General features: G+C 51.4%; 6 protein-coding genes across 6 annotated transcripts; 4 read left to right on the top strand and 2 right to left on the bottom strand.

The window, feature by feature from the left end:
- Positions 1-41: 41 nt before the first annotated feature.
- Positions 42-2,283, bottom strand: N7443_008084 (putative APSES transcription factor; the record flags this gene model as incomplete). The annotated part of the gene is given in 4 exon segments (XM_056888140.1): positions 42-1,775; positions 1,793-1,875; positions 1,938-2,124; positions 2,242-2,283. The coding sequence occupies 4 exon segments, from the start codon at positions 2,281-2,283 to the stop codon at positions 42-44; spliced, it is 2,046 nt and encodes a 681-aa protein (XP_056739831.1).
- A 372-nt stretch (positions 2,284-2,655) lies between these two features.
- N7443_008083 (NADH dehydrogenase [ubiquinone] 1 beta subcomplex subunit 7) lies at positions 2,656-3,099 on the top strand (the record flags this gene model as incomplete). Its single annotated transcript, XM_056888139.1, has 3 exons — positions 2,656-2,707; positions 2,772-2,893; positions 2,995-3,099. The coding sequence occupies 3 exons, from the start codon at positions 2,656-2,658 to the stop codon at positions 3,097-3,099; spliced, it is 279 nt and encodes a 92-aa protein (XP_056739830.1).
- An 890-nt stretch (positions 3,100-3,989) lies between these two features.
- N7443_008082 (glutamate--cysteine ligase) lies at positions 3,990-6,355 on the top strand (the record flags this gene model as incomplete). The annotated part of the gene is made up of 7 exons (XM_056888138.1): positions 3,990-4,000; positions 4,060-4,132; positions 4,210-4,275; positions 4,335-4,477; positions 4,534-4,659; positions 4,715-5,300; positions 5,351-6,355. The coding sequence occupies 7 exons, from the start codon at positions 3,990-3,992 to the stop codon at positions 6,353-6,355; spliced, it is 2,010 nt and encodes a 669-aa protein (XP_056739829.1).
- Positions 6,356-7,903: 1,548 nt separating this feature from the next.
- On the top strand, positions 7,904-9,726 carry N7443_008081 (uncharacterized protein; the record flags this gene model as incomplete). The annotated part of the gene is made up of 4 exons (XM_056888137.1): positions 7,904-8,167; positions 8,215-8,401; positions 8,455-9,075; positions 9,134-9,726. 4 exons carry the CDS (start codon positions 7,904-7,906, stop codon positions 9,724-9,726), a joined length of 1,665 nt encoding a protein of 554 aa, XP_056739828.1.
- A 4,621-nt stretch (positions 9,727-14,347) lies between these two features.
- nsdD (GATA-type sexual development transcription factor NsdD) lies at positions 14,348-16,136 on the bottom strand (the record flags this gene model as incomplete). Its single annotated transcript, XM_056888136.1, has 4 exons — positions 14,348-14,557; positions 14,720-15,040; positions 15,212-16,052; positions 16,105-16,136. The coding sequence occupies 4 exons, from the start codon at positions 16,134-16,136 to the stop codon at positions 14,348-14,350; spliced, it is 1,404 nt and encodes a 467-aa protein (XP_056739827.1).
- A 9,249-nt stretch (positions 16,137-25,385) lies between these two features.
- Positions 25,386-26,116, top strand: N7443_008079 (macro domain-containing protein; the record flags this gene model as incomplete). The annotated part of the gene is made up of 2 exons (XM_056888135.1): positions 25,386-26,014; positions 26,071-26,116. 2 exons carry the CDS (start codon positions 25,386-25,388, stop codon positions 26,114-26,116), a joined length of 675 nt encoding a protein of 224 aa, XP_056739826.1.
- Positions 26,117-26,340: the final 224 nt, after the last annotated feature.

The raw sequence follows: 26,340 nt of genomic DNA, 5'->3' as shown, positions 1-26,340 counted from the left end.
AAGTCGTTACAGATCCAGAATCGGGTGAGAGCGAATGCAACTTAGGCATCCACGGGCACAACGGGACCCGAGGGGAGAGTAGATGCTTCATTCCGTATCCGTCGCTCTGGGTCCGGAGATGCACCCTTGCCGTTCATTCGGTCGAACTCCAGTGTCTCTGCCAGCTCGGCCGCCATTGGGTCAAGCTCTTCTTCCTTCAACCCCGTAGCTAGAGCCACGAGTTTGCGGTGCACGTCGAACTTGGTACTCACACCTGCGTCGGCTGTTTGCTGCGCCAGAGCTCTCACTGTGTCGCGGCGCGTCTTCTGGGCGGTACACAGCTCGCGTGCGAGTTGGTAGCGGTGCAGGAGCTCTTCGGGTCCAAGTGAGGACGCATCCGTAGCGGATGAAAGTGGACCTGCATCAGCCAGTTGGGGGGAAAGAGCAGCGTGGTGTGTCTGCTCGAGTAGAGACTCGTAGCTGGCCCGCAGCTTCTCATATCGCCCCATCTGGCTATCACTGGGCTCGTACTCTGCCTCTTTGGCGGCGAGGGCTGAGACTTGCTTCTGGATCTTCTGACGATCCGTTTCAAGCTGTTCGAACAGTGCTTCGGGATTGGCAACATCGTGGGAATCTTGCTGTTCTACCTTGAAGTTACCATAGGTTCCTGCGAGCTTCTTGTTGGCCTCAGCCATGATTGTGCCAATCTTTGACAGCAGGTCGGAGGTGGCAGCGGAATCTACTGGCGGGGCCATAGATTGACGACCCGACATGAGATCGCCGCCTGCACCATCCAGATGGTCGTTGGCCATGGTAGCAGACGACGGGGCGGGCGGGATATCTTGGTCGACATTGTGAGAACGTTGAAGCATGCTGTTGGCTGTCTCTCCTTTCTTGTTCATCAAATCGCCAGCCCGAGGGCAGTGGTTGAGCAGCATGTTCACCAGGCGGAATGCACCGTTGCGAGAAGCCACCAGAGCGGCAGTGTCGCCATTGTCATCTTGACATGAAAGCAATAGATCTATCTCCTCCTGAGAACATGTCTTGCACAGTTTGTCCAGAAGAACCTCGCAGTAGTACTTGGAACTCTTCCACTTTCCTTTGCTGCGAGTGGTTTCGGCGATATGATGGAAAAGCGTAGCCCCAAACCAATCTCGGAAAGAGATGGTGTCCAGCAGAACATCCAACAGAGCAGGGAAGGCTCGCTTCTCGTAGTTGTTGGTGAACAAAACAGCTCGAACAAGCGGTGTCTCTTCGTGAACTGATAATGCTTTTACATTGGCACCCCTACGAAGGAGGTTCTGCACAATATCCAAGTCACCCATCGCACAGGCCCAGTGCAAGGCCGTGTTCCCAGAATCATCGATGGGTCGGTCGATTTGGAAATGAGCCGGGGGCTCTGGAGGTTGAATGCGGGTAGCTTGTGGAGCATCACCCACAGTCATGAAATAGTCCAGGAGCTGATCACCATAAATGATATGCTCCTGCTCACTGATAGACATGACATTCGCCTCATTCATACCACGCTTGCGCTTGCGTCCTCCGTGCTGAGACATCTGCAGCATATCTTCATCTGCAACCATGGATGACGACTCAATGGTCGCTTGTTCAAGGGATTCGTTATCATCAAATCCAGCATTCATTTCGTATTGTTCGTGCGGGATAGTGGCCGGGGGCCCATGCTTCGCTGCGGTTGAACCACATTGAATATCTCGGTCGCAGCAGAACGATTGGTAGATTTTCGTGGAGCCCTCGGCTTCGAAGCAGCCGACGTGTGTTTCGGAGCTGGTGGGGGACTGCGATCTCCAGCAACGTAATCGAAGATGGGGGCTAGCTTGTGAAATATGCTGTTGCGCTCCGCAAGCATCCGGCCCTCTGGGAGAGGAATCCATGTTCCTGTAGAATTATGGATGTGAGCAAATGTTCACTTCATCCACCGTCATCCTCGAGGTCCATACCCTGATATTTGCCGTAACCTCCTTGCACTTTTTCATGCACTCCCTTCTGTACCTCTCGTTCGAGAATGCGTGTTCTGGCAGGCTTATCAAAACCGGCTGCCTTCAGGATGTGTGTTGCATTGACCCAGTCATCGCCTCTCCGTCGCATCACACTATCACCATCAATTTTAAATTCGTACACCGGAACCTAGAAAAGCACTATTAGAACGTCACAAATTCGAAACAACGATGGAAAATCGGACACTGATGAACACCAGATCACCAGATGATACCGGATGATGAAATAACCAGGTAAGATACATACACTGCTGTATGTAGCCGAGTAGATTGACTCCATTCCCGCCATGATGAATATCGCCGGGGGCCGATGTCACGGCAAAGGCGATTTGAAGCAGCGATGTGGCACGCCTTTGGCGCCCGTAAACCCCTCTTGGGTCCACAAGTCAATTGATTGAAGATTGCTTCAATGCCTGACACATTTCACGCACATAGAGTCAGACTGAGAGTAGGGACACGATTTGCCAGGTGGAGCTAGGGTGGCATCGCAGGGACGCGCAGACGCGATGAGCCCGCGTAAAGTGGATTTTTGTCACGTGTTATTATAATCACGTGATGTCGGGAAGAAAGGAACATAGCGAAACGGTGCAACCGCCAACCTCGAATTCCTGCTCGTCGCTCCTCTCCTCCCCGCGCCATTACACCCTCAATTCCCGCCAAAATGACTGTTGTCGAGTCGGTCAAGAATGCCGTGGGTCTCGGAGAGACCACTGGTAAGATTCCTAGCCATTGGAGACCCTCCGACGCCCGTGACATTAAGCTAACTCCAGGATCTAGCAACCCGCCAGGAAATGTCCGAGGCCCGCCTCCCTATGCAATACAGAGACTCGTGCGCGCACCTTTTGATCCCGTTGAACCGATGCCGACAAGCAGAGTATTACCTTCCCTGGAAGTGCGAGGTACGCACTTGGATATCCCGACCACCCGACTACTTGATACGTCTCCGACTACTCGATCGGTGTGCCCGTTGGCCGACAACAGCTAATCCAATTTCTACTAGGATGAGAGACACTCTTACGAGAAGTGCCAGTACGACGAGTTCAAGAAGCGCGTGGCTAAGATGGACGAGCTTCGGGCTGCCAAGGACGGCGCCCGTAGCAACTGAAGCTGATCTTTGCGTTTGTGTTTGCGCAGTCAGAACTGCTGAAACAGCAGCAGGTTATGTACATAGTCGATATACCGAGACTGCTCATGGACTGCCTTTTGGCGTTGGGACCTCTTTTTTCGCCGACGTGGTACTAGGATATTGGATGCCTTGCCTCGTGACAGATGATCCCTGCCTATCGATCTGACCCTGCAGATGGCGCATCATCTTGCTCATCACTCGTAACTTGAGAGTAAGAGGTACCACAGGTTATACACAGGAGCTTCAGAACTGATCTGCTCCAATGACCAGGGACCAATAGATTTGTCAGCATTCAATTCTAGCATGATCTCTATTGTGGAATACTGTAGTTTTCTCGTATCGGTAGATTGGGTGGCATGCAGATCGTACTATGCCCTGCAGGGAATGATTATCGCATCGCTTGGGCGTATTCAACGGAGGGACCGGGGTTTGGAGCGCGAGATGCGCCCGTCACTCTACAGAGATGTTGAATATCATCGTAAGAAGCCCGGTTGTATGGCACGTTGGAAAGTACATAATAATAAAGGTGCCTCGACGTGTTGCTATACCAAGAAAGTAAGCGGCGGATCCTTGGACGGGATTGGGGATTTGCTTAGAAATCGAGTCGGAACCGTTACTTTTCCCTATCGCCTGCCCCGCAGTGTTACGGCCTCCGAAAACTTCGGACGAGAATTGAAAAGAACCGCGCGGAACGAGATGTTTGGGTGCGGACTTCTTTCTGTCTAAAACTTTGGTCCCTTGGTTTCAGTAATCTCTCTGCCCCGCGCTTTGCATTTGGTCTCCTCGAGAACCCCGCCCCATCTACCTCTCTCGATCTCTGGCTTGGAGCACACTGCGGAGTTGGTCGGCACGGCTTAGGCACAAGCACAATGGGTCTTCTGTATGCGCTTCATTCTTTTCACGGGATAGCCTATTCGGGTCACTAATCCTGCTATTCAGGGCCCTTGGAACTGCTTTGGAATGGCCCGAGGCCAAGAAGAAGGCCGGTCAGGTTCGCCAGTGGGGCATTGAGGTTTGTGCATGGAGGGGCACCGTTGCGGATCGCTTGAAGAGCACATTGGTGGGGCATACAACTGACAGCTGGTGCAGCAACTACTGGCAAATTGGCGACGAGCCAGAGGCAAAGAAAGAGACGTTCTACTGTGGGGTGATGAGGTATGTGGAACAACTCGCCGCCAGTGATACCCCAAGCTTACAATTCCTTTTACGTATAGGTCGAATATCTTGTGGTAGCATTCGACGACACAGCCAAGAAATCACGGTTATCTCTGGCCCAGGCTGATATCCTCAAGTCCCTTGCGCGGGACGAAGCCCTGTGGAAGTCGGGAGGCAGCAGGAACGGAGACAACGGGGAGCAGTAAGTTGGCATGGTATATGTAACGAGTATGCACGGCAATGTCTGACTTCTATCAGCGATGGGGAGGAACCCCCGCATTTCCACCCCGAATTCGGGCGTTTCATGCTCGAGGCCACACCGGGGAGCCCTTGGGGTATCGGATTCAAGGATTTATTGAAGGTAGAATCCAACATGAAGTGGAGGTCAATCGCTCTTTTGATTCGTCTTGGTTGCTGCACAATACTCATACTTTCTTAGACGAGAGATCGCCAAGGCACACATGGCGCCGAACGAGTCCCCCTTGACCCTGACGACATTCCCGCGATTGGGAACAAAGGACGATTATATTCAGCCATACTATCCTCCCTCGGGACCAGCGCTCCGTTCGCAATTTGTCCCCGATGAGATCGCCAATCCTCATATTCGATTCCCTACATTGGCAGCCAACATCCGATCTCGGAGAGGTCGCAAGGTAGAATTGAATGTGCCCGTGTTTAAGGATCTGAATACTCCCTCGCCATTCAAGGACCCTTCTGTGGATTACGACCTTCACATATGGCCCGAGGATGACGATGTCCGCAACGGTGCCGCCAAGGACGATCACGTTTACATGGATGCCATGGCCTTTGGAATGGGCAGTTGTTGCTTGCAGATCACCTTCCAGGCAAAGAATATGACCGAAGGCAGGAGGCTTTATGACCAATTGAGTCCTTTGGGGCCGGTTCTTCTTGCTCTCACTGCCGCCACGCCAATCTATAAGGGATTCCTTGTGGATACCGACGTGCGATGGAATCAGATCAGCGGAGCTGTGGATGACAGAACCCCGGAGGAACTTGGTGAAGCTGTAAGTTTTGTCGACTCGATTATTCTGCATGCTTACTTACCTTTTGGCAGCCCCTCAAAAACGATCGATGGAGGATTCCCAAGTCTCGGTATGCTTCAAACTCAACTTATATCTCTCAAGATCCTCGGCTGCGGAAGGAGTACCTCGACCCGGATCTGGTCGTCGATGAAGACATTAAGAAACGATTGATTGAGGGAGGCATGGATGACCTACTTGCCACACACTTTGCACACCTCTTCATCCGCGACCCGCTGGTCATCTTCTCTGAAGACTTAGAGGAACTCGACCTTGACAAAGACAATCATTTCGAGAACCTCCAGTCCACCAATTGGCAGCATATGCGATTCAAGCCCCCGCCTTCTGGGAGCGACATTGGCTGGCGTGTCGAGTTCCGGCCCATGGAGATCCAAATCACAGACTTTGAAAACGCAGCGTTCAGCATCTTCATTGTCCTCATCACCCGAGCAATCCTCAGTTTCGACCTCAACTTTTACATTCCTATCCCCTTAACCACCGAGAACATGGAGACGGCCCACGCTCGCAACGCGGTTCTCGACAAGAAGTTCTACTTCCGTAAGGATCCGTTCCCGCGACGAGTGCCCAGGACTCCCCAGCAATCGACCAACGGCAGCACATTCTCATCAGCTACCTCCTCAGCCGTCAATACCCCGCCACCTTCTCCTCCTCTCGGCCCTGTAGATACCGAGTACGAACTAATGAGCATCTCGGATATTATCAACGGTGGTCCAGACGGGTTATTCCCGGGCCTCATCCCACTTGTGGAATCATACCTTAACAGCGTCAACGTGGACGTCGAGACACGGTGCTTCCTCGCCAGCTACCTCGATCTCATCCGCAAGCGCGCCGACGGCACACTCTGGACCGGCGCACGCTGGATCCGCGAGTTCGTCGCCAAGCACCCAAGCTACAAGCATGACAGCGTGGTGTCCGAGGAGATCACTTACGACCTCGTCAAAGCCGTTGAAGAGTTGACCGCCAAGGAAGGTCGGAATGGTAGTGTCGGGTGGGAGCTCCTCCGGGGCAAAAAGAACTAGTCAAAATCGGTATCGCATCCGCTCTTGAAGATAACCCGGGTGGTTGAAGGTTATTTTAGAGACCATGAGTGAATCTGCACATAGTTATGGCGTGGGCAGTTCCCTAGGCCATATTTTGCTGCCCTCTGGAGTTTGTTGTCCTGCATATACACCCTTACATGTGTTCATCCTAGATCCAGATTTCTCGTTTCATTGATTATATTCGGGTGGCCCAGGTCTTCTTTGAAAATTCTAGTATATCACTAACCAATGCGTTCCGTATATTAAGGGCCGAGATCGAGATGGGATAAGATCATACGGGGCCAAATGAATAGAAGGATACGGCAACCGCAGCACATGTTTTCTTGGTATGGAGAAATTGGGAGTTTTCATACATGTTTTTCGAAGGTGCCCAGTTGAATACAACTCACGAGCTAACTAATTTCTGGCGGAAAGAATATCCAACGAGAGCCCACACGTTTTGATTGGCTGGGGACTGCTAGGTGGATTATTAGTAACCAGGATACCTGTTATCATCCCCGTAACAAAAACCAAACCGATGAAGTTCATGGGGATGTCAAAACCTCGGAGGACTGGAGGTGACTTTGGTGACCAGTCTCGAAATAAAATGTGTGGCTGGGGGTGGAAGTCATGTCTCAGTGTGAGGCCCGATTCCATATCTAAACCCTCGATGGTGTAGTTGGATATCACGTTCGGCTGTAATGGATACATATAACCGAAAGGTCACCGGCTCGATTCCGGTTCGAGGGAAGATATCTTTTTTTACCCTTTATTTTTTCATCCGTTCTGAACTTCGCATCGATCTACGCACTTGGTTCTTTTCTCTTTTCAATATATATTATCGCAGTGTCCATCCGAATCAACCAATTTTGCGGGCTCTTGGCTGCTTGTTCTTCCAGGCTGCGTTTCGAAGTATAACATTTAAGTCAACAAGCTCCAAAGTCGCTTTCAATCAGCCACTTCTCTTCCAACTTTGCGCCTGGGCGGACTCTCGCAGCTCAAAGCAAAGACTTCCTTTGAAGATCAGAGCTAGTCCATCGTACCCCGAGTGCCTTAGCGCCCCACGATCGGATAAACCTCGGTGAAGATAACGGCCACTTCCACCGATCCGGGCATTCATCCGCGAAAAACCACGGGCTGTGATATCCCTTCTCCACACTTCAGGCCGTCAGCGCAGAATAAGAAGCCCCAGAGTAGAACCGATTGGCTCTTCTCCCCGTTTCCCCGCAATATTCAGTGTTTGTATCCGGATTTGACATTATCTCATCGGACATTCACACTTCCCGAAAGTTTAGTACGCGAGCGGCAATCCTCAACGGCATATCTTGAATCCTATGATGCTCATCCGGGGCGATTTGTCTCTGAGACACAACAATTCCCCCCCAAAAAGAGGCCTGATCGTCCCACCGTCCCCGCGTGGGGCCTTGTCCTTCCCCGCATGTGTATTATCCCCGGATTCATCGCAAAAACATGTATATATACTTGGGATATCCCGGAGTGGAACTGACCCAGGTATCAATTCCATTGACTACATCTCCCGAGAACACAATGCTCGCATATGTTGTCGGATTCCTCGCTATATGGGGGGTGGCATATGCCGCTCCTAGGCAATCATCTCCCACCGCCGCAGTCCGCAATGGAACCTACACTGGTGTATACAGCGCTGGGTACGATCAAGATTTCTTCCTTGGTATGCCCTACGCCCAGCAGCCTGTCGGAAACCTGCGCTTTACAGTGCCACAGTCATTGAACGAGAGCTGGAGCGAGGCGCGTAATGCGAAAGAATATTCTGATATCTGCGTGGGGTATGGGGTGAGTACTTCGTTTCCATCTTTCTCTGGTCCATCTAACTGGAATAGACGGATTCTATCTGGTATCCCCAATCTGAGGCTTGCTTGACCATCAACGTCATCCGCAGCTCGTCTGTCACCAAAAACTCAAAGCTCCCCGTAGGAGTCTGGATCCACGGCGGTGGATTCTTCGAAGGCTCAGGATCGGACGACCGATACAACATGTCGGCGATTGTTGCGAATGCCGAGAAGATTGGTATGTACTCGTGTGGGTGCAACTCTTGTGTATACTGATTCTGAGGCATCCAGGTAAACCGTTCATCGCCGTCAGTCTCAACTACAGACTCTCAGCCTGGGGCTTCATCAGCTCAAGTCAAGTCTGGGGCAGTGGAAATACCAATCTTGGACTGAGAGATCAGAGGCTGGCACTTGAATGGGTCCAGGAGAACATCGCTGCCTTTGGTGGTGATCCTAGCAAGGTTACCATCTGGGGTGAATCTGCCGGTGCCATGTCAGTAGGTTATCATCTGACAGCATATGGAGGCCGAGACGACAAGCTGTTCCGAGCAGCAATCATGGAATCGGGCGGGTCTATTGCTGCTAAACCGTCCAACTACACTACATTCCAGGCCACCTACGACGAACTGGTATCTAAAGTGAATTGTGGTGACGAAGCGGATACGCTGCAATGCCTGCGCGAAGTGTCTTTCGAGATCCTCAATTCGGTTCTGAATGGTACCGATGGCTCCTCTGACTATAATTTTTGGCCAGTGGTAGACGGTGACTTGGTTCAGAACTGGGGCAGTATCCAACTGGATGAGCACGAGTTCATCAAGGTTCCTATTCTCGCTGGCACTAACACAGATGAAGGAACTGCATTTGGTCCAACAGGAATCAACACTACGGAGCAGTGGTATGAATATCTGACTGGTAAGCTCACTGCAACAAACAAACCACTTGAATAGCTAATCACTCGAGTGTTTCGTAGATGGTGAATTTGACTTCCAGACGCCCCCGTCTGTTGCAAAGGAGATCCTCAAGCTGTATCCCGATGATCCATCTCTGGGAATCCCGGAATTCCTCGGCGACAAGCGTGTCCCATCAATGGGCTACGAATGGCGACGAACATCCGCGTTCGCGGGTGACTTTACCATGCACGCGAACCGCCGCCGCCAGTGTGAAGTATGGTCGGAAACATCTACACCGGCATATTGCTACCGCTTCAACGTACACTCAGCCGACGTACCACTCATTGTGGGCGTAACCCACTTCGAGGAAGTTTCCTTTGTGTTCCACAACATTGCCGGGATGGGTTACCACTACGGAAAGCCATTCGCCGGCGTACCACAGTCATACATTGATCTCAGCACTATGATGACTAGCATGTGGGCATCCTTCATCCACGACCTTGACCCGAACTCGGGAGTGGTGAACAAGTCGGTGCATTGGGAGGCATACGGGACAAACAAGCCCGTCGACCTGTTGCTGAATGCCAATACGACTAGCCACATGGAGGCGGATACGTGGCGCAAAGAAGGCATTGATTACATCATGTCGAACGCGAAGGCCTTCTGGAGATAAATAGACTTTCACAATATCCGAGGATACTGTTGTACACGATGCTCATTCCCGTACCATATATGCCTATGTATGTTTACCCGCCGTCTGCACATGTGGCAACAACCTATGATGTAAGGGAGTAATTTTTCCGGTTCGATGATAATTTTGAAAGCGGAGACCAATGTGCTCGATAAGCGATGCCTAATCATCTCATGCAATCTTGGGACTCTCGATCCCGCTAAAGGTATCGAAGGATCCCAAAGTTCGCTAGTTGACCCACAGCATCTCATTTCCACCAGGCAGCCGCGGCAGCCCGAGACATCAATATAAAGATAATCAAACCCCCCAATATCAAAATGAGGCTACTCCTGTATGAAGCCCGAAGTAGATAGCGCCACAACCCCCGATCCGGGTCCGACGGCTCCGAGAGGACGCCGTCGGCTGAGTCAGGCCCGTCGAAGGATTTTGGAAATAGACACAAAGTTCTCCTGAACCACGGGTTGGATATCTGGACCAAACTATGACGAAACCTGCTGACTTACCGGGTTGGGCTCTTGCAGAAACACGATCGGAAATCCGCCGATCGAGATCGCGCGTGGGGCGCTCGTGCACGAGTTGCTCCCGTTAGAGCCCGGTGCCGATGCCAATAATCAATAATGCTTCCCAGACTGTCCCACTCCATCGACCATTGAAACCTACCCGCCCATTCTACAGTACTGTAACCTCGGCATCATAAATCCAGCGGCCTGGATCCCCACCTGTAGTGTACACCCTCGAAATGCAAATCACAGCAGGTGGGCCCCTTGATGTAAGCGATGAATGGCCGGGTCGGAACTCCGCGTCAAAAAAGCAGGCGCTTATTGAGTGGGGCATCGAAGTCACGAACTGCTTCCGGTTGTTTTCTCCGCGGAGACACGATGCTATGCAGCCACCGAGCGGCTGACTCGCAGCAATCGGAATTCAGGGTGACGTGGCCTTTGGATTGGAATGTTGTCTCCAGAGGCCTTGAGGAACTCACCGCTAGAATAGGCAACCGGTGCGTGTGGGCTGCAAAAGGCAAAACAGTGCACCTGAGATCCCACGTCAGCTAGTGGAACCTGGATGGAGTAAGGATCATCTCGAAATCATGCAGAGGGAAGATCAGATCCCGAGGAGACGCCGTGTAACATTAGCATCGACGATCGGAGTGGTACAGGGGGTCATGCACGATGGGGAGATCCCGGTGCATTTTGTGCGATCGCGCAGGTCTAGTGGCAGGTTGTACCATGGGACGTCTAGATAGACGGTGAGTATTGACGGTATACAAGGGAGTACGGAGTATAGAGTACACTGTATAGAGTACGGCGTACGGAGTATTCTACATACTCTGTTGCTCGATGTTACATTTGGCACTGTGCGATCTTACAGATCTGACAGTCCGGCGAACACCTTTACAAATGCTTCCAAGGGCTCCTTGGCTCGTACAGTCCCCGAGAAACTCAAATCAATAGTTGTCCCAGCACCGCGGCTCAGCATCAAGATTCATCTCCACTCCGATTCTCCCGCAGACATCGGGCCCAGTTTTCAGGTCTTTGTTAATGTCGACCCACGGTCCTCAGCCGCCGCTAGCGAAAATAATCGGGAATGCTAGGGATGAATGAAAAGCGACTGGTCCTTTTGATCAGGAATAGGGGTGGGGTGGGGTTACCCAGCCCGAATTGGTTGCAGTTGCGATTCCCTTGAAGGTAGGGGAGGTCGAGCATATAGTCCGGGTAGATCTGGGGCAGAACCCCCAAGGTAGTGAGACGAATCTAAGAACCCTTGGAACACAAGATCACACAGATTACGCAGAGAAGGCCAAAGAACAAGTAGAGAAGATCCACACATCCCGTCGTGGTCCAAGACGGAATAGTGCGGAAGGCCCGAGAGCCCGGTAAAATACTGATCTACCGATCGTTGCCCTTGCAATTTCATAGGTAGACTAACTTGGTGTTCTGTAACTTTACCAATTTACCAGTTTCCCACATGTGAAGACGGAAGACCCCTAGATCCCGAACCAGGAGGGGTTCCCCCGATACCCGATCTGAGACAATCTATAGTTCTGAACTATACAGTGACCCCTCGGGTTCCATGTACCTAGATGCTACAGTATTTTGGAAGACCCATCGGGCGGCACAGGGGCCGATCTGACTTGCAAACAACGCCTGTGGAGATGCAGCAGCGCATGCACTTCGGCAATCCAACGAGCCACTGACACCCGGCAGTGAACGATAACGAGGTTTCGTTAGCCCCCTGCACTTGATTTGCGCCCGCGTCTAGGAAAATAGTGCCGGGGCATTACGCCACCGGCCACCGGCCACATTCCACTTTTACCCACCCATGAGAACAATGACGGTCCCAACGAGGCACAGCCGGAGTTCGCCGTCATCTCCGTTCTTTTGTAGTGACTATTGTTCTGGGGGTGGGAATCGGGTTAGGTGGAGTTCGGATCGCGATCTCGGCCGCCTGAATGTTGGAACGCGATGCGAGATCTTACTAGAAAGGACTATCCAACCCCGACTATGAGCCAAATTCAAGAGTTAGAATCACATGGCCATATTGAACCGGGTGTTAAGACTTCTGGCTAGCGCTGACTGTGAAAACAGATTCTTATCTAAATAATTTTTTATTGGTTTATATTTATTATTATTTTGCCGCCAAACTAGTCCTTAAGGTGAGTGGGTAATTTGTAATAGGGAATAAGGCTATGACATGACGGTTGGGTTCATATCCGTATACCTTATTGGAGGCTCACAATACAGAAAGTCGGTGTTTATACGATGTACGGTTAACCCCGTGACACGGCGAGTTTAGGATCTCCACAGGGATGTCGTGCCATGCGACTGCCCGAGCTGATTGGGTTGCTAGATCTGATCTGGCAGCCTTGTCGGCTGCACGAGTCGTATGATCGGACTATTGGAGTCGATCGCGATGGTGTACGTATAGAATACGATATGTACCCGACCCTTTAGGCACCTCAGGATGTTACCTCTGTAGTAGGTACTCGATCTGGGAGGTCCCGAGTCAGGGTAGAAGGAAACGCAAAATACAGACGCTCGAACCCGGGGTATCTACGCTGTCGTGAAGGCTAAAAAATCACCTCAAAAACGAACCCGGGATTTCAAATACTGCAACGCATCGCGATCGCGACATACCCCTGCTAGCGGCACTTGGCGATCCTTCAGGCCCCTGTACTCCGTACTCCGTTCGTTGTTCACCGTTCTTTCCACTTGAGGTAATAAAAAAAAAACCGGGCCGATTACCCAACGAACGAACCACGATCTCTCCGGACAGGGGTTCCTTTCCGGGGACTAGGTTCGCTGTCACCCCATGACAAATCTTGAGACGCGCCACACGCCCATGATATTGATTATCGGGTGGCTCCCGTTCCTCTGGCGGTCTGAAACTTTCATTTTTACCTTTTTCATTTTTTGTTGAAATTTTTTTTTTTTTTCCTTTTTGGGTTTGGTGGAGGCGTTTGAAGTATTTGAGAATCCGTCCGTAGATCGATCGCGGGTGGCCGGGGCCTCCCTGCGATCTTCCACGGAGTAGATCTTTACTTTAAACATTTGCGCCGAGTCTATTTTGCGGCTATCGGCTGGGTGAGGAGGCCTTTACTACCGAAATTGGAAGTTTTGAGTTCCTGTATCTCCAATTTCTGGTCTCTGATTTTGGAGTAGGGCCCGCTCCCCAATGCCCTCAGCCCATACCCCGTACTCTGTACTCCGTACAGTCTAGCACATAACCACGGGAGCAGATGATCGCCACCTGAAGGGTTTTCTTCCATGCTGTCATAGCTTGGCAGTTACTATGATAGTCAAGCGCAAGCGAACATCCGAGCATCCGTATTTTGACGATATAGTTGCAGTGCCTCGCTCATAGTTTGGTTGAACCAAACAACCAAGCTCGGCCTTTGCCGGATGACTTCATTACCGGCCGAAAGCTACACCGAATCGAACCAACTCAAAAACCTCGTGGCAACCATACTTTCTACTTTGGGTAGAGGTCATACCTTATTTCGGTTTTGATTCTTGTTAGATCGGTAACATCCAATGCAGCTTCACTTCACATTGCCACCCGCATAAAGATTCTAGATTTTAGATCTCAGATCGGGATTTAGGTTGTTTTTTTTTTTTTCGGGTGCAGTGGGAAAGAGCAACATTCATCCAATATAGGTCGTATGCTAAGGAGAACCAAGATCGTACACACATCACAACGCAACATACTCGAACACGCGCAGAGAGAGGCTCGGGGACACATGCAGGGTATAAAAAAAAACAGTCTTGAAAGCAAAACAAAGCTCATCCGATCCAAGGCACAAAAAAGAGAGTAAAATCTATGCTTTGAAGCTTGGCTCCCAACGCTGCGAGGGTATTATATAAGGGCACCGATTAGGAAGGTCCAAAGAAGAGACACAAAATCAACAAGTAAGAAAGAAAAAAAAGACGAGACAGGGATGCCGGGGCCAAAGAGCAAATGAAAAAGAAAAAAACACTCGTTATCCGGAAATGATCCAAAAAAAAAAAAAAAAAAAAGGCCACGAAACTCCTTTTTGCCTCCTGGTTCTATTTCCCGTCCTTTGCCAACGCCACATGAGAAAAAGAAGTAGCAGAGAAAACCAGCTTCAATGACTGGTTGGTGATGCGGAGTCGAGGGTCTTCGGCTTCAGATTCGAACCCAGGGTCGCCGCTTTGTTCGCGCCCATCTTTCGTGTGAGCTTGGCATAGTGAAGCCCGCACGCGTTACACAACGTTCGGGCACCATCTGGACCCCGACGCCATTCCGGCGTTTCGGCTCGGTTACAGCTGTGGCAACGACCAGGAGGGGCCGCCTTCTGCAAGCAAGAAGATGTGGTTAGCCACTGACAGCTCGAATAGTGACAGGAAGTGGAGCATGACACTCGTATCAACCATGGTGACAAGTGACAAGCTTGGGGAACAAGCGGGAAAAAAAGAAAGGAAAAATCAAAATCAGAACAAGGTGAATGGTCACTCACTCCACGCCGTTTTTTCGAGTCCGCTCCGGCGAATCCACCCGCGCCCTTGAACTCTTCCTGGTACATGGCCATGTGCTCGTCTTCCCCGGGCTTGTAGGCCTTGCGCTGCGCCAGCTGCTCCGCTAGCGCTTGTTCCTGGTTGACGACCGCCGTCCGTATCCGGATGAGCGCATCTTGGTTCCGACGCTGCATATGGAGCATGTCTTCCACTTCTCCGAGGGAGGGTAGAGACCCTAAGATCGGGCCAGACCGTTGTGTTTGGTGTGCACGGGCAGCGTAGTGCCGTGAAAAGTCAAGTGTTCGTGTGCTCATCTCCGAGATCTGTACCAATGATGCAAAAAAAAGCTGTCAGCCCACCCGTTCTCAAAATTCAGGTTTCTGGCACCCAATCACACCCAGCCGATCGACAGGAAGCAATCTCCCATGCTCGTCGCCCGCTGGCTGACGTGAAAAAAAAAATAAAAATAAGAAGCAACCAAAGAAATTTCATACCTCATTCAAAGACGTCTCCACATCGTAGACGTCCAAATGCCGTTTCACCGAATCGCTATGGGGCTGACCAGGAATCGGACGGCCCACAAATCCACCCTTGACCTCGTCCACGCGCGGCGCACTCATATATCGATTATCGTAGGGCGCCGGAGGGTATGACGGGCCGTTCGGCGGCTGAGGGTAAGAGTAGTTGGGAGGGAAGTGAGTGTAGCCATTGGGGGAAGCGACACTGCCGGCAGAGGGCGGCGCACTGTACTCGTAACCGGAGGAATTCTGCGAGCCCGTCACCGAGGTGATGCCGGTTTTGGCGCTCTGGGTCGGTGACTTGCCGGTGCTGAGGGTGTGGAGCGACGGGTTGCGTGAATCGGCCGTGTTAATCGAGGCCAGACTGTTGCGCGAGGCCTCGGCTTGGAGTTGGTTCTGGTGGGGGTAGCCTGATTCCCGCATAAGGGAGCCCGAAGCCGGGCCATTGGAGAAGGGGTTCGGAGGCCCTGACGGACCCTCCCCGGAGCGCCCGACCAGATGTGATGGTGGTGCGGTGAGACCGGATTGTGATTGAGGAGCGGAGGTGGGAGCGGGATAAGGAAGGTCGAGAGCCTCGTGAATGGATGGGAGGGACTGGCGGGGTGTGGCCTTGTCTTTTTCATCCTCGATGGTCCGGCGCGACTCTGGCGGTGAGATGTAACCGGGTTGGGAGGGGGCGTTGGTCGTGGACGCGTAGGAGTAGGGTAATTGTTGACCGGAATACATGCTGGAGGAGTGAAGGGGGATGGGTGATGAGACAGGGTGTTTGAACCCCGAGTCCTTGCCTATGAAACCACCGATGGCGGGCAAAGGGTCTCTATTGCGAAAGTCAGCATTGTAGTCCGGGCCGACGAGCAAGCCAAACCAACCTGTGCCTTGGTGCGGCTTCCAAAGACCCCATCACGTACTTTGTTAGAATATTGGGTTGAGTGTCACGAAAGGATAGTCCTCATCAACCGAGTATGTTGTGCCTTGAAACTTTGGAACTTTGGGAGGTAGGAGATGGGGGGTGGAGGGGAAGGCGATCGTAGAAATAGTCGAAGTCGCGTTGGCAGCGATTCGATCTCCGATGGAACAGCCAAGCAGCGAGATTTCCCCAGTTCGTGCGAGTGGCGGAAAGATCGGAGAGATGCGAAGTTCACGTAGGAAGGAACCGAGATCCCAGTGAACCAAAGTTGAGTGTGGCGCGGGTCTGCGATCGGGCGAGAGAAAAAAAAGTATACTCCTTTCCTCTACCACTCTTTTCTATCGCGAGGTAGCGAGGCTTCTGAGTCGGCTCCGAAGTGTCAGGGAGAAGGCGATGATGACAGATAAAATAAAATAAAAAAAGAAAATAAGTAAAAAGGATCCTAGATAGATCGTGATGGGCAAGCGATGCAAGGGATGTTGGATGGGTCGAATTGTAACGTGGAGGGGGGAATGTCCAGGGAATGCAAATCCAAATATGAGGCGCCAAAAGAGATGCACGAGGTGGAATGGAGAGTTAAATAAAGTCAGATTTCGATCCAGCGATCGATATATGAGCGAGACAGAAAGAGGGGGGAAAGCAAAGCCAAAAGGACAGGGGATCGAGGCTACTTCATTTCGGGCCTTAGATTGGAATGAACGAGTGGGTAAGGTATCATACAGTAAAGGGAAGTTTAAAATAATTATAATTATAAAATATTATAAAATTAAAAAAAAGGGAAAACCAAAAAAAAAAAAAAAGAATTATCTAAAAAAGTAAAAAATAAGGATTAAAAAAAAAAACTAAAAAAAAAAGAAAAAAAAAAATCCGGGAGGAATCAAGTGGATCGATGAGAAGCGGGTACCCAGAGTACAGAAGTGCAGTGGAAGTCCAAAGTGGGAAAGGTCAGGGAACTAAGGTAACTTAGTAACATCGGTATAGGTAACTAAGGAAGTCAAGGTGACTCGGAGGTCAGATACCAGAATTTGAGAGATCGGTCATGACCCCGTTTTACTGACAGGCAAATTACACTACTTCAGTGAGCGAACTGCGGATCGGTGGAGATGGGAATTGTACCTATCGTACCTATCGTGTTTACTCGTACTCTGTGCAATATGTGCCTTACTTCAGGCTACCTAGAAGCCTAGGTGTCGGCAGCCTAGCTTGCTCCCATCCTACTGATGTAGGTCTCTCTTTACCTTGGTTCGACCCTGCGCAGGAACACCGGCGTACAGGGACCTAGGTCCGACTACTTCTGGACTCGAAGGTCGGATCGCGATTCTCTCACGCTACGGCGCGCTATACTTATAGCTCACTCGCTCTATAGCTGTCACATGGAGATCTCGATTCCGGCCTCGGGCGCCAAGCGTGTTCAGATCTCGTTGCGCCAAGGATCGGTGTTGAGAGTGCTGCTCGAGGGCTCAGGGCTGCCGGGAGTATAGTACTACCGTTGGTGTACTCCATACCGAGTGCCTGAATTGCCGATCTAGCCACGGCATGCCCTCAGATCTGAGGAATGAGGGGGAAGCCATCGTCACACAACCCGCCCATGTTGAAATCGCAACTGCATCGAGGCTGAGGGCTCCAATAAGAGACATTGTGCAGCTTCCGATCTCTCGTTCCTGGACATGCTTTCCACGGTCTCGCGATCCCCCCTCGATTAGCCACCGAGGCCCCGACGTCACCAAACATTCGGGAATCGAGAGGACGGCGCACTATTTCCCCCCTCCAGCAGAGACTCCGGATTTCAGCCCACCTCGCATGGCTTAAGCTTTGGATCGAGATCGGACCACGCGAAAGGCTATTGGCCTGATCGCAACGCCATCTCGGCTCTTGAGAGAGTAATGGGGAAAAGCCCGGTGACGTAGCATAATAAAAGGCCATAAGTCCGTTGTCCTTACCGGTTCCGGTCTCGCGCATCTTCTGTGCCGTCTCTAGAACATAGCAACATGACAACATGGGGGAAAATGGGAATATGCATTTTCCTCTAAGCTTACCGGACAATTCATTGCCTATTTTTCTTTTTCTTTTCGCTTTGGCCCTCTCAGGCTTTCCGACCGTTATGCCACTTCCCATGGGATTCGTGCTATTTTCTCCGCGAGGTTCCCGCCTTTCCCCTTTTCACCCTTGATCCCAGTCTTAATGATCTGGGATGGTACCGGGTCTACGGTACCTCCGCCAGTCTCGCATGGGAATCTCATCACACGTTAGGGGGGGCGCCTGCGCACAGACGGGACCCATAGCGGGTGCATGGCTCCTAACGGTCGGCCCTTAACTGACTAGTCAAAGGGCCTGAACGTTACAAACTTTCTGTCAAGATCTTCCTGGATCTTGGTTCGACCCTAGAAATCTGCTCTCTAACTTTGATCTCAGTTCTACAAACCCATCCAAACTGCTCGTGGCACGTATGCTATCTGCAGTCGGTATATGAACGTGGTCTCCAACTATTCGGACCCGGATCGTCAAAACACGGGCCTCGATCCAACGCGAGGAATCGATCTACATGAACTGCATCGCAGCCGAGCCAGCGCACCACCCAGATCGCAGCGTTTCAGCCACCGGGCGATGCGTTCTGTGCGCCTGAGATTTGAGATTCGGGCCCGGTGCATGCACGGTAGGTCACCTCGCTGAACTCTGAACTCTGCTCCACTGCATGTGCACGGAGTCCGAACCATTTCGAAATTCTCTCTGCATGTTGGCCCGGCTTCCCCCGCAGGTCCGCAGGCGCCGGGGGAGGGATCCTTTCGATCTGAACTATCGAAATCGTGGCCGGTCGCAGATGAAGTACGCTGTGCTGAGGGATCCGATCATGCGATTGGTAGACCGGTGGCGGTTTCGACACGGAAATGCACGCCGGAGCCGCCGGCTCCAAGGTCTTGGTTGCCTTGTTGTTTTAGAGGCAACCGTGCATCCGCCCACCAACGCAACGCATCGAGAAGCTGGATAGTGTCGCACGCTAGCAAACTACGAGCTGGGCGCAGCGTAGCTGTGGGGGTGGACGGGAATTGGTGCTTGGTACGGACCACGCTTGGTCTAGCCACCGTAAACGCGCTGTAAACAAAACAACAATGAAAATAACATAACAAGAGCGATAAACGTCAATTCCTTCCAACTACTGAGTTATTTACGAGTATTCACAGGATTCACCGGAGAAACGAAGCTAGTAATGGTCTGGGTACCATATATCATCATAGCTACTCCGTAATAGACGACTTACAAAAGTTCCCGGGATGATCGACGATGGGGGCACCGTTAGGACCGTTGGACGGATGACTCGAGCTGACAAAGGAGGCTGGGAAGTCCGCGACGTCCGCCTATGAGACGAGGCAAAAGTCAAGAGAGTGGGGCCAGGGAGGCCGTGGAGTCTATGGCTAGCAGGCCGATCAGATAATCCTAACCGCATGGGAATGGGAGCGACAACGCCTTTGCTTCTTCAGGCAAGAGATTAAGATCCGATCCCAATTTGAGTCCTTTTTTTGCTTTCTGTTTTTTCTGTTTTTACTTTTCAACTTAACTCTACTTAAACGGATGGGAAATCGCTCGACTCGAGAAACGGAAATCCTCCGATAGTCGATCATTGCGGAATCCCACATTCCAACCTGCCAGTATGTTGGCCTCACCGAGGATCGTACCAATTGGCAGGCGCAAAAAATGGACAACCGACCCGGGAAGAAAGAACTCAGAATTAGAAGAAGAAAAAGGGGTGGCACAACACACTAGACTCCGTAGACACCCACCTGAATCAAGTATCCATCAATGCATGGTCGACCCGCCTTGGGATGGCGGTTTCAGCCGTCGCGCAGCTGCAAGAAGGAAAAAAAAGTCTCCACCAGCACAACAAGCTCGACAGAGTCAAATGTCCGGATTGACGCCACGAAGCATCAGGGATCTCGATTCCCGCGTGTGTGCCAACCAGAAACGTAGCCAAGAATCGATCATTCACCCAAGACCCAAGGGGAAAGGGGGCTGCTGGAATTCTCCGGGTGGTGGGGACTCATCCAGTAATCCGCCCTATCTCTAAACTCGAACAGGAAAATTGACAGCCGTGGGCGTTTGGCAAGTTGAAGGCACATCTGCAGGTCTCTAAGGTTGACAGACTGGGGGCGTACAAGGACCAAGGGGACAAAGAGAGAAGCCCTGCAGCAGGCCAGAACGGGTTAACAATACACATCGTGGGTCATGGTTGTACGATCCTCTAATGTTACGATTTTAATATCCCTACCGCCCCGGGAGCGCTATTGGAAATTCAATCTCGATATTACCGACTAGGACCAGGATGAATGACCCCGAACTGCTCATCGGGACCAACTAGGCCGTGGGTTAGATCTGGCATGTACTGTATACATTGGTATACATTGGTACACTGGTAACATGCCTTGTTACTAGCTCCGAGCTAATTGCCAACGGCTTGCCTCCCCATCGTGAGGCGTGAGGCACTTGCAAAGTGCTCTCTACCCGTCACCGCCATCCCATCTAGCCTCCCGTGAGCCTCATTCATCAATCAGTCACTACAGGGCTGCAAAAAAGCAGGTGGACACAGAGCAGGATTTTCAAGTGGAGGGGAGGGGGCGAGCCACAAAGGCACTAATTGTGATTCAACGGCAGTTTCTGCACGTTCCAATCTGAAGTCCTAGCACCATCACCTAGCAGCTTAGCACACACGGGAAAGGTCAAGGCCTAAAAAGAGGGAAATCCCTCTTTAGCCTATTTTCCGGTCCGTTGGTCTGGTTCGGCCATCTGCCAAAGAAAGCAAGCCTGTCCGATCAACTGGTGAGCTTACTCGAGTCATGGGGTGACGCTATGGTGTCCGATACATTGGGTGCGTGAGACGGTTAGGGCGATTCCCCATAACGGGGGAAGGCGCAATTTAAAGACGGAAAAAAAAAGAAAAAGGAAAACGGGCTATAACAAGCCGGACCGTTCCCAGACCCACCTCAATAGACCGCTTCGATCGGCGGGGAGGACAGGATCCGGCCAAGCCGGATCAGGAGGAGAGGAGCAACATAGCAGAGGACACGAGAACGCCAGAGTAGATCCGATGAGTAATGGGTAAGATTGACGCTCGCTGCCGAGATTCCCTGCACCGTTTTCCCGCCATTTGGACAATGGACCCGGAGGGAGTCTCCGTTTTGGACCCACCCCCTGCACCTTTTCTACTCCTTTTTGATGCAAATCCCGAGGGACCGGAGAATTCCCCTCTGGAGCAAATAACCGGGAGGTCTTTAAGCCGTTTGCTCTGAATGTCTCCGTATGATGTAGCCCTATCTGGGAAATTCCTATTTCTATTCCTAACCCTATTCCTATTCCTATTTTCGATTTTCGATCTTCGATTATTAAACTCCTGATTTCCTCGTCAAGGGTGCAGATCCACACTATTAAGCCTAGAGCTTAACGCTTAACGCTCACCGTTTTACCATGGAGCTCTTATCTTAAATATCATTCATGCTTGTATACTCACTCACATACATCATTCTTGAGATCATCGTCCGCGGAGATAAAAACTCGGACACCGACGAGAATCGTCGATTAGCAGCCACTAGTCACAGAGGCGCACAGAAATTCCTAGCTTCTAATTGAGATCCGCCGTGGGGGGGGCGCGAGTGGATGCGACTATTGCTCCATGTTTTCTATGGCCCGTCTTCCAGAACATCAACATCCGCACCTGGGTAAACCGACTACCATAGGCCTAACAGCAACTAGTGTTTTTCTGGCGATGCGTCTGGTACACACCTATCTGGGAAGGAAAGAAAGAAAGGAGATAATCATCCGCTAGTATCTGTTTTGCTTGATTCCGTGCCCAGTGGACTCTGCTGTGGCAATTACTGATCGCTCCGTCATCTTGAACAGTGCGCAGTGGTGCGCGTCACATAGTGCTTACTGTAGATACGCTCGGCATGATTCAAGGTGCTGGGCCCAATTTCTTGACCGGGGTCAAGAAACTGACAGGAGACGTGTCAGAACTTTGACAACAGCCCTCCTTCCTCGGTCCAACGGAAGACAAGGGGCCTACTAAATCAAGTTGCTACCAAATGAGTCAGTGGCGATGGTCGATCAGTCTCGCACGAGCCCTGAATAACGGAGTTTTTGGCTTTTCCCCTTTCCAGGGTCCTTACGAGCTCTTGAGCTCTCGTTGTGATCCAGCGATCGAGAGATTCTGTGTCAATTACGCTAGGCATGCATCTGCAGGATCAGGCCTGCATATGACAGTCTTTGATCTTCGTCCTCGATACGGATCCTCGATTGCCTGGTAGCGCCGGCCGAAACTATACCGAGACGGCGATATGCCTCGACTTGGATCAGGGAAATCTATGGTGCCGGGGATCTTCCGCGTACTTTGCGTGTCTTCTTCAGGGTCCGGTGCAGCCTTGCGCGTGTTCATGTATCACAAATACCGGGGTTAGCCTTGAAAACTGAGTCGTCCGTACTTCCGTTGGATCAACCCGACCAGACTGGCATTGCCAACAGTGGCGTGACCCTAAGAAAGGTTGTTTCTGACGCCCCTGGCGGGCGGCAAGCCCTGGTGGCTTGAGGGGTAGCCAAGTTCCTAAACACTTGTGGACTGTAGTTATAGGTTTCGGGTCTATCCAAGCGCTCACTATGCTATAAACTATCGGAATTTCGAAACAGCCCAGAACGCCAAAGTACCAAGAACATTGTAACCCCACAAACTATAAATCTTATGCTCCTGGGCTTCTGGACAAGGATGTATTCCAAATACGCAAAAGACTCAGATGTATACACCCCGAAGAAGCGAAGAAACGGTGCCAAAGACTAGAACGTGTTCCACCACTTCATCACAACAAAGCTAGATAGAGATAGAAATAGAAAATGAAGTGAATATCAACCCCATTTCGAGACCTTTATCGTTCACTGGATTTTCCCGAGCATATTCTGTTAAGCCTATATCATACGCACGCTGCAGGGCGCATGTTCCCGCTTGCGTGTTTGACAGCTGCCGGTTGCATGGGTCTCCACATTAGCCAGCCGTCCAGACCGCTTTCCAGAGCCGCCCGATAAAAGAGTTCGAGTGACAGCTGAGCTACCTACGAATGGGAAACTTTATGCTGATTTCCAAACACGAAACATGTTGCCGTATCATTCGTACCTTTGTAGTTTTATGCATCTCAGGTGAACTTCCTAGTCTCCAAGTCTCCCCGTTTACACGTTTACACGTGTCACGTTTCCACGCTTCTACAATCCTAAAAATGGAAGCATCCGAACAGCCAATGATGGGCGAAACCCCATCCCCACTGAAGGTCCCCATCTCGAACCAAGGACGGGTTCTGTCTCCACGAGAACTGACACGAGGAAATGAGGGAACAGGTTCGGTCCACTCACCACTCACCACTCTCAAATACCTAACCCACCCCCCTCCTCCTCCTTAGCCGCTGGAGCTACGAGGAAGGAAGCTCATCTCATGAACCTACCCAACTTCCCGGCCAATAGCGAGCTCACTCAAAGGTATGAAACTGCTTCAACAGGAAGGAGACGGGAGTCACTAGTGGACATCAGCGAAATGAGCAGATCCGTGCGATCGACAAGGAACACGACAGCCGAAGGATCGGCAATCTTCAATCAAATCAACCAGCGCGACTATCGACTAGACTCATGGCACATGGAGGCCCCGCAACCGATCCACGTACAAATCTGACCATGGCGGCCATGACATCTAAACGGTGTCTTCTCTCGGACACTTTTTTCTCCACCCGCCACGCTTGAACCGCCTTCGGTAAGGGTTTGCGTGCTCCACTCCAGGTTCGAGTTGGAGCGCAAACCCACTCCTGCTCTTCTTGGAACTCCCCGTAATTTGAGTCCCGAGTCTATCGATCCTCGTCCGTGGGAAGGGGATGGAATGGGGTGGGCGGCCGGGTCTGACAAGGTCTGGAACAAACAGGGAGAAACTGTCCCGGCCTGATGGGTCCAATCTGCCTCATTTACCAGAGTGTGCGTGGTGGCTGTTTAATTGCGGATGCTGGAATCGTCCTAGTGCCGACTGGGAAAGACAGTATCTGCGCATCGGGGCCAAAGAGGCCCTTAGGGCGGTGATCTGGCCTTGCCCCCAACAGGCCGTACTTTTTGCCTTTCACGCGAGTCCATGCCCATGCCTCTGCCCCATTCGGGTCTGCAGTCAGTGTTGTTCAGTTCCCAACCAAGGAACAGCAGGAAAAAAAATAAAACTCAGGTGGCGATGGGATCGGTCTGGGAATTCATGTGTCACCGAGGTCTTGGTGTTGGAGAAACGAGAATGTCTCGCCCACTGGGCTAACCCGCCACTATCCAGCTCCAAGCGGGAGGGTTCCTTGACCAAACCCCGATGTCCGTGGCTGGGCAGTGCGGCCTGGATGCCCGGTACCTTTGTGGGCAGTAGACCTGTAGACCAGTAGACCAGGGAGATGGGGCAGGGCGGAAAGCTAATCAAGAAACCGGAGTGCATGGACGAAGTTCCTTTGGTGAGCGTGCAGCTCATGCAATGCATGCATCCGAATGAAGAAGGCGATCGAGTCCATCTTCAATATGACATCTCGCTGTCCCATCGCGGGGGGACAGGCCCGCAGAGAGCTGCGCGCAGAGTTGGCATCCGCTGCGGAAATCATATGATTCCCGCTCTTTAAGCTTTGCCTTCGGGTTGGCGCCATGCCTTGTTTCTGGGCTTGACTGCTGGGTGGCTAGTATCATATGCAGCTGTCTTACTGGTGCTCGATCTGAGTTAGTCGCAGGAGGCAGGTCTAGATGCCACGCTCTATACCTAACTGAGAGTAGTCTCTGGTCGCATTTCCTTATTGATTGTAAGCAGAGTAGCCAGGTGATTAATATTAATCGCGGGTTCCATTGGTGGGTTCCATTGGTGGGATCCATTTGTGTTAGGTGGGTTCTCCTTTTGGATCTGGTGGTTGTTCAAGCGTTCAATATTGGGTGGTGGATATGTATACATCTCACTGGAGGTCTTTCACCACATGTACCACCAACACGACCCCAATGTGAGATAAATCCACCAGACACAGAAAATAGGGCATGCAGGCCTCTGCAGCAATTAGACTTTCTCACGAAACAATCGATCTATAACAACTGCAAGTGTTGCCTTGTAGTTGCCTTATCACGTGATGGTGAATTTACGAGTAAAGTGACCTTGAGAAGTCACTGACATAACCTCGTCGAAACACTTACCTGTCACCTCTCCAGATTCACCAATTATATTCGCTGAGAATGGCCCCTCTCATTTCGCTGGCAGATATCCCCACTGTCTCGCGCCTGTACCAGCTTAAGAAGCTAATCCCGGCATCTTCATCCAGCAACATCCCATCTCAGACCCTCAATGACATCATCTCGCTCATCCGCTCCGACATCACCAAGCTGCAAGTCGATGGCATCGTCAATGCTGCCAACCAATCTCTTCTCGGCGGTGGCGGTGTCGATGGTGCAATCCACCGCGCTGCAGGTCCCGAGCTGCTTGATGAATGCGAGGACCTGGACGGATGTGACATCGGGGATGCCAAAACCACCGCAGCTTACGAGCTCCCCTGTAAGAATGTAATTCATACCGTGGGTCCCATCTACCACAAGGAGAAGCGCACAGATCCAGCCCGTCCTGAGATTCTGCTTCGGTCTTGCTACCGACGCAGTCTGGAAGAGGCGGTCGAGTACAATGTGAAGAGCATCGCATTTGCAGCTATCAGCACTGGAGTCTATGGCTATCCCAGTGGCAAGGCTGCACTGGCTGCTGCTGATGAGGTGCGCAAGTTCCTGGAGGCACCTGGAAACAAGGGCAAGCTTGAGCGGGTCATCTTTTGCAACTTCGAGCAGAAGGATGAAAATGCATATGAGGATGTGATTCCGTGAGTGACTTCCATGTTTGCTTCTGGTCTTGAGCGTAGAAGCTAACATTAGACAGCCAAATATTCCCTCCTACTGAACAAGATCTGTCTGCTATCGAGTAGATCACCAAGAAGTCGACAAAGTCGGGGGCAGAAGACACCGTCAAGATTGCCGAGAAAGCTGTCCACGAAACTGTCGATCAAGCTATGAATGTCTCAGCCGAAGATGTCAGCGAGTTTTCTAAAGATGCCAAAGAAGCTGCGCGGGAGTACACCGTGATTACATGGGCACAAGTTGCATATTTCTCATATTATGCCAGAGCCTCTGCTTATTTCTGGTTCTTCTC

The sequence above is a fragment of the Penicillium atrosanguineum genome, assembly GCF_028827265.1.
Source record: "Penicillium atrosanguineum strain IBT 20685 chromosome Unknown utg000006l_segment0_segment0, whole genome shotgun sequence".
NCBI lineage: Eukaryota > Fungi > Ascomycota > Eurotiomycetes > Eurotiales > Aspergillaceae > Penicillium > Penicillium atrosanguineum.
Note: the sequence above shows the minus strand (reverse complement) of the source record. Positions and strands in the feature narration are given on the sequence as shown.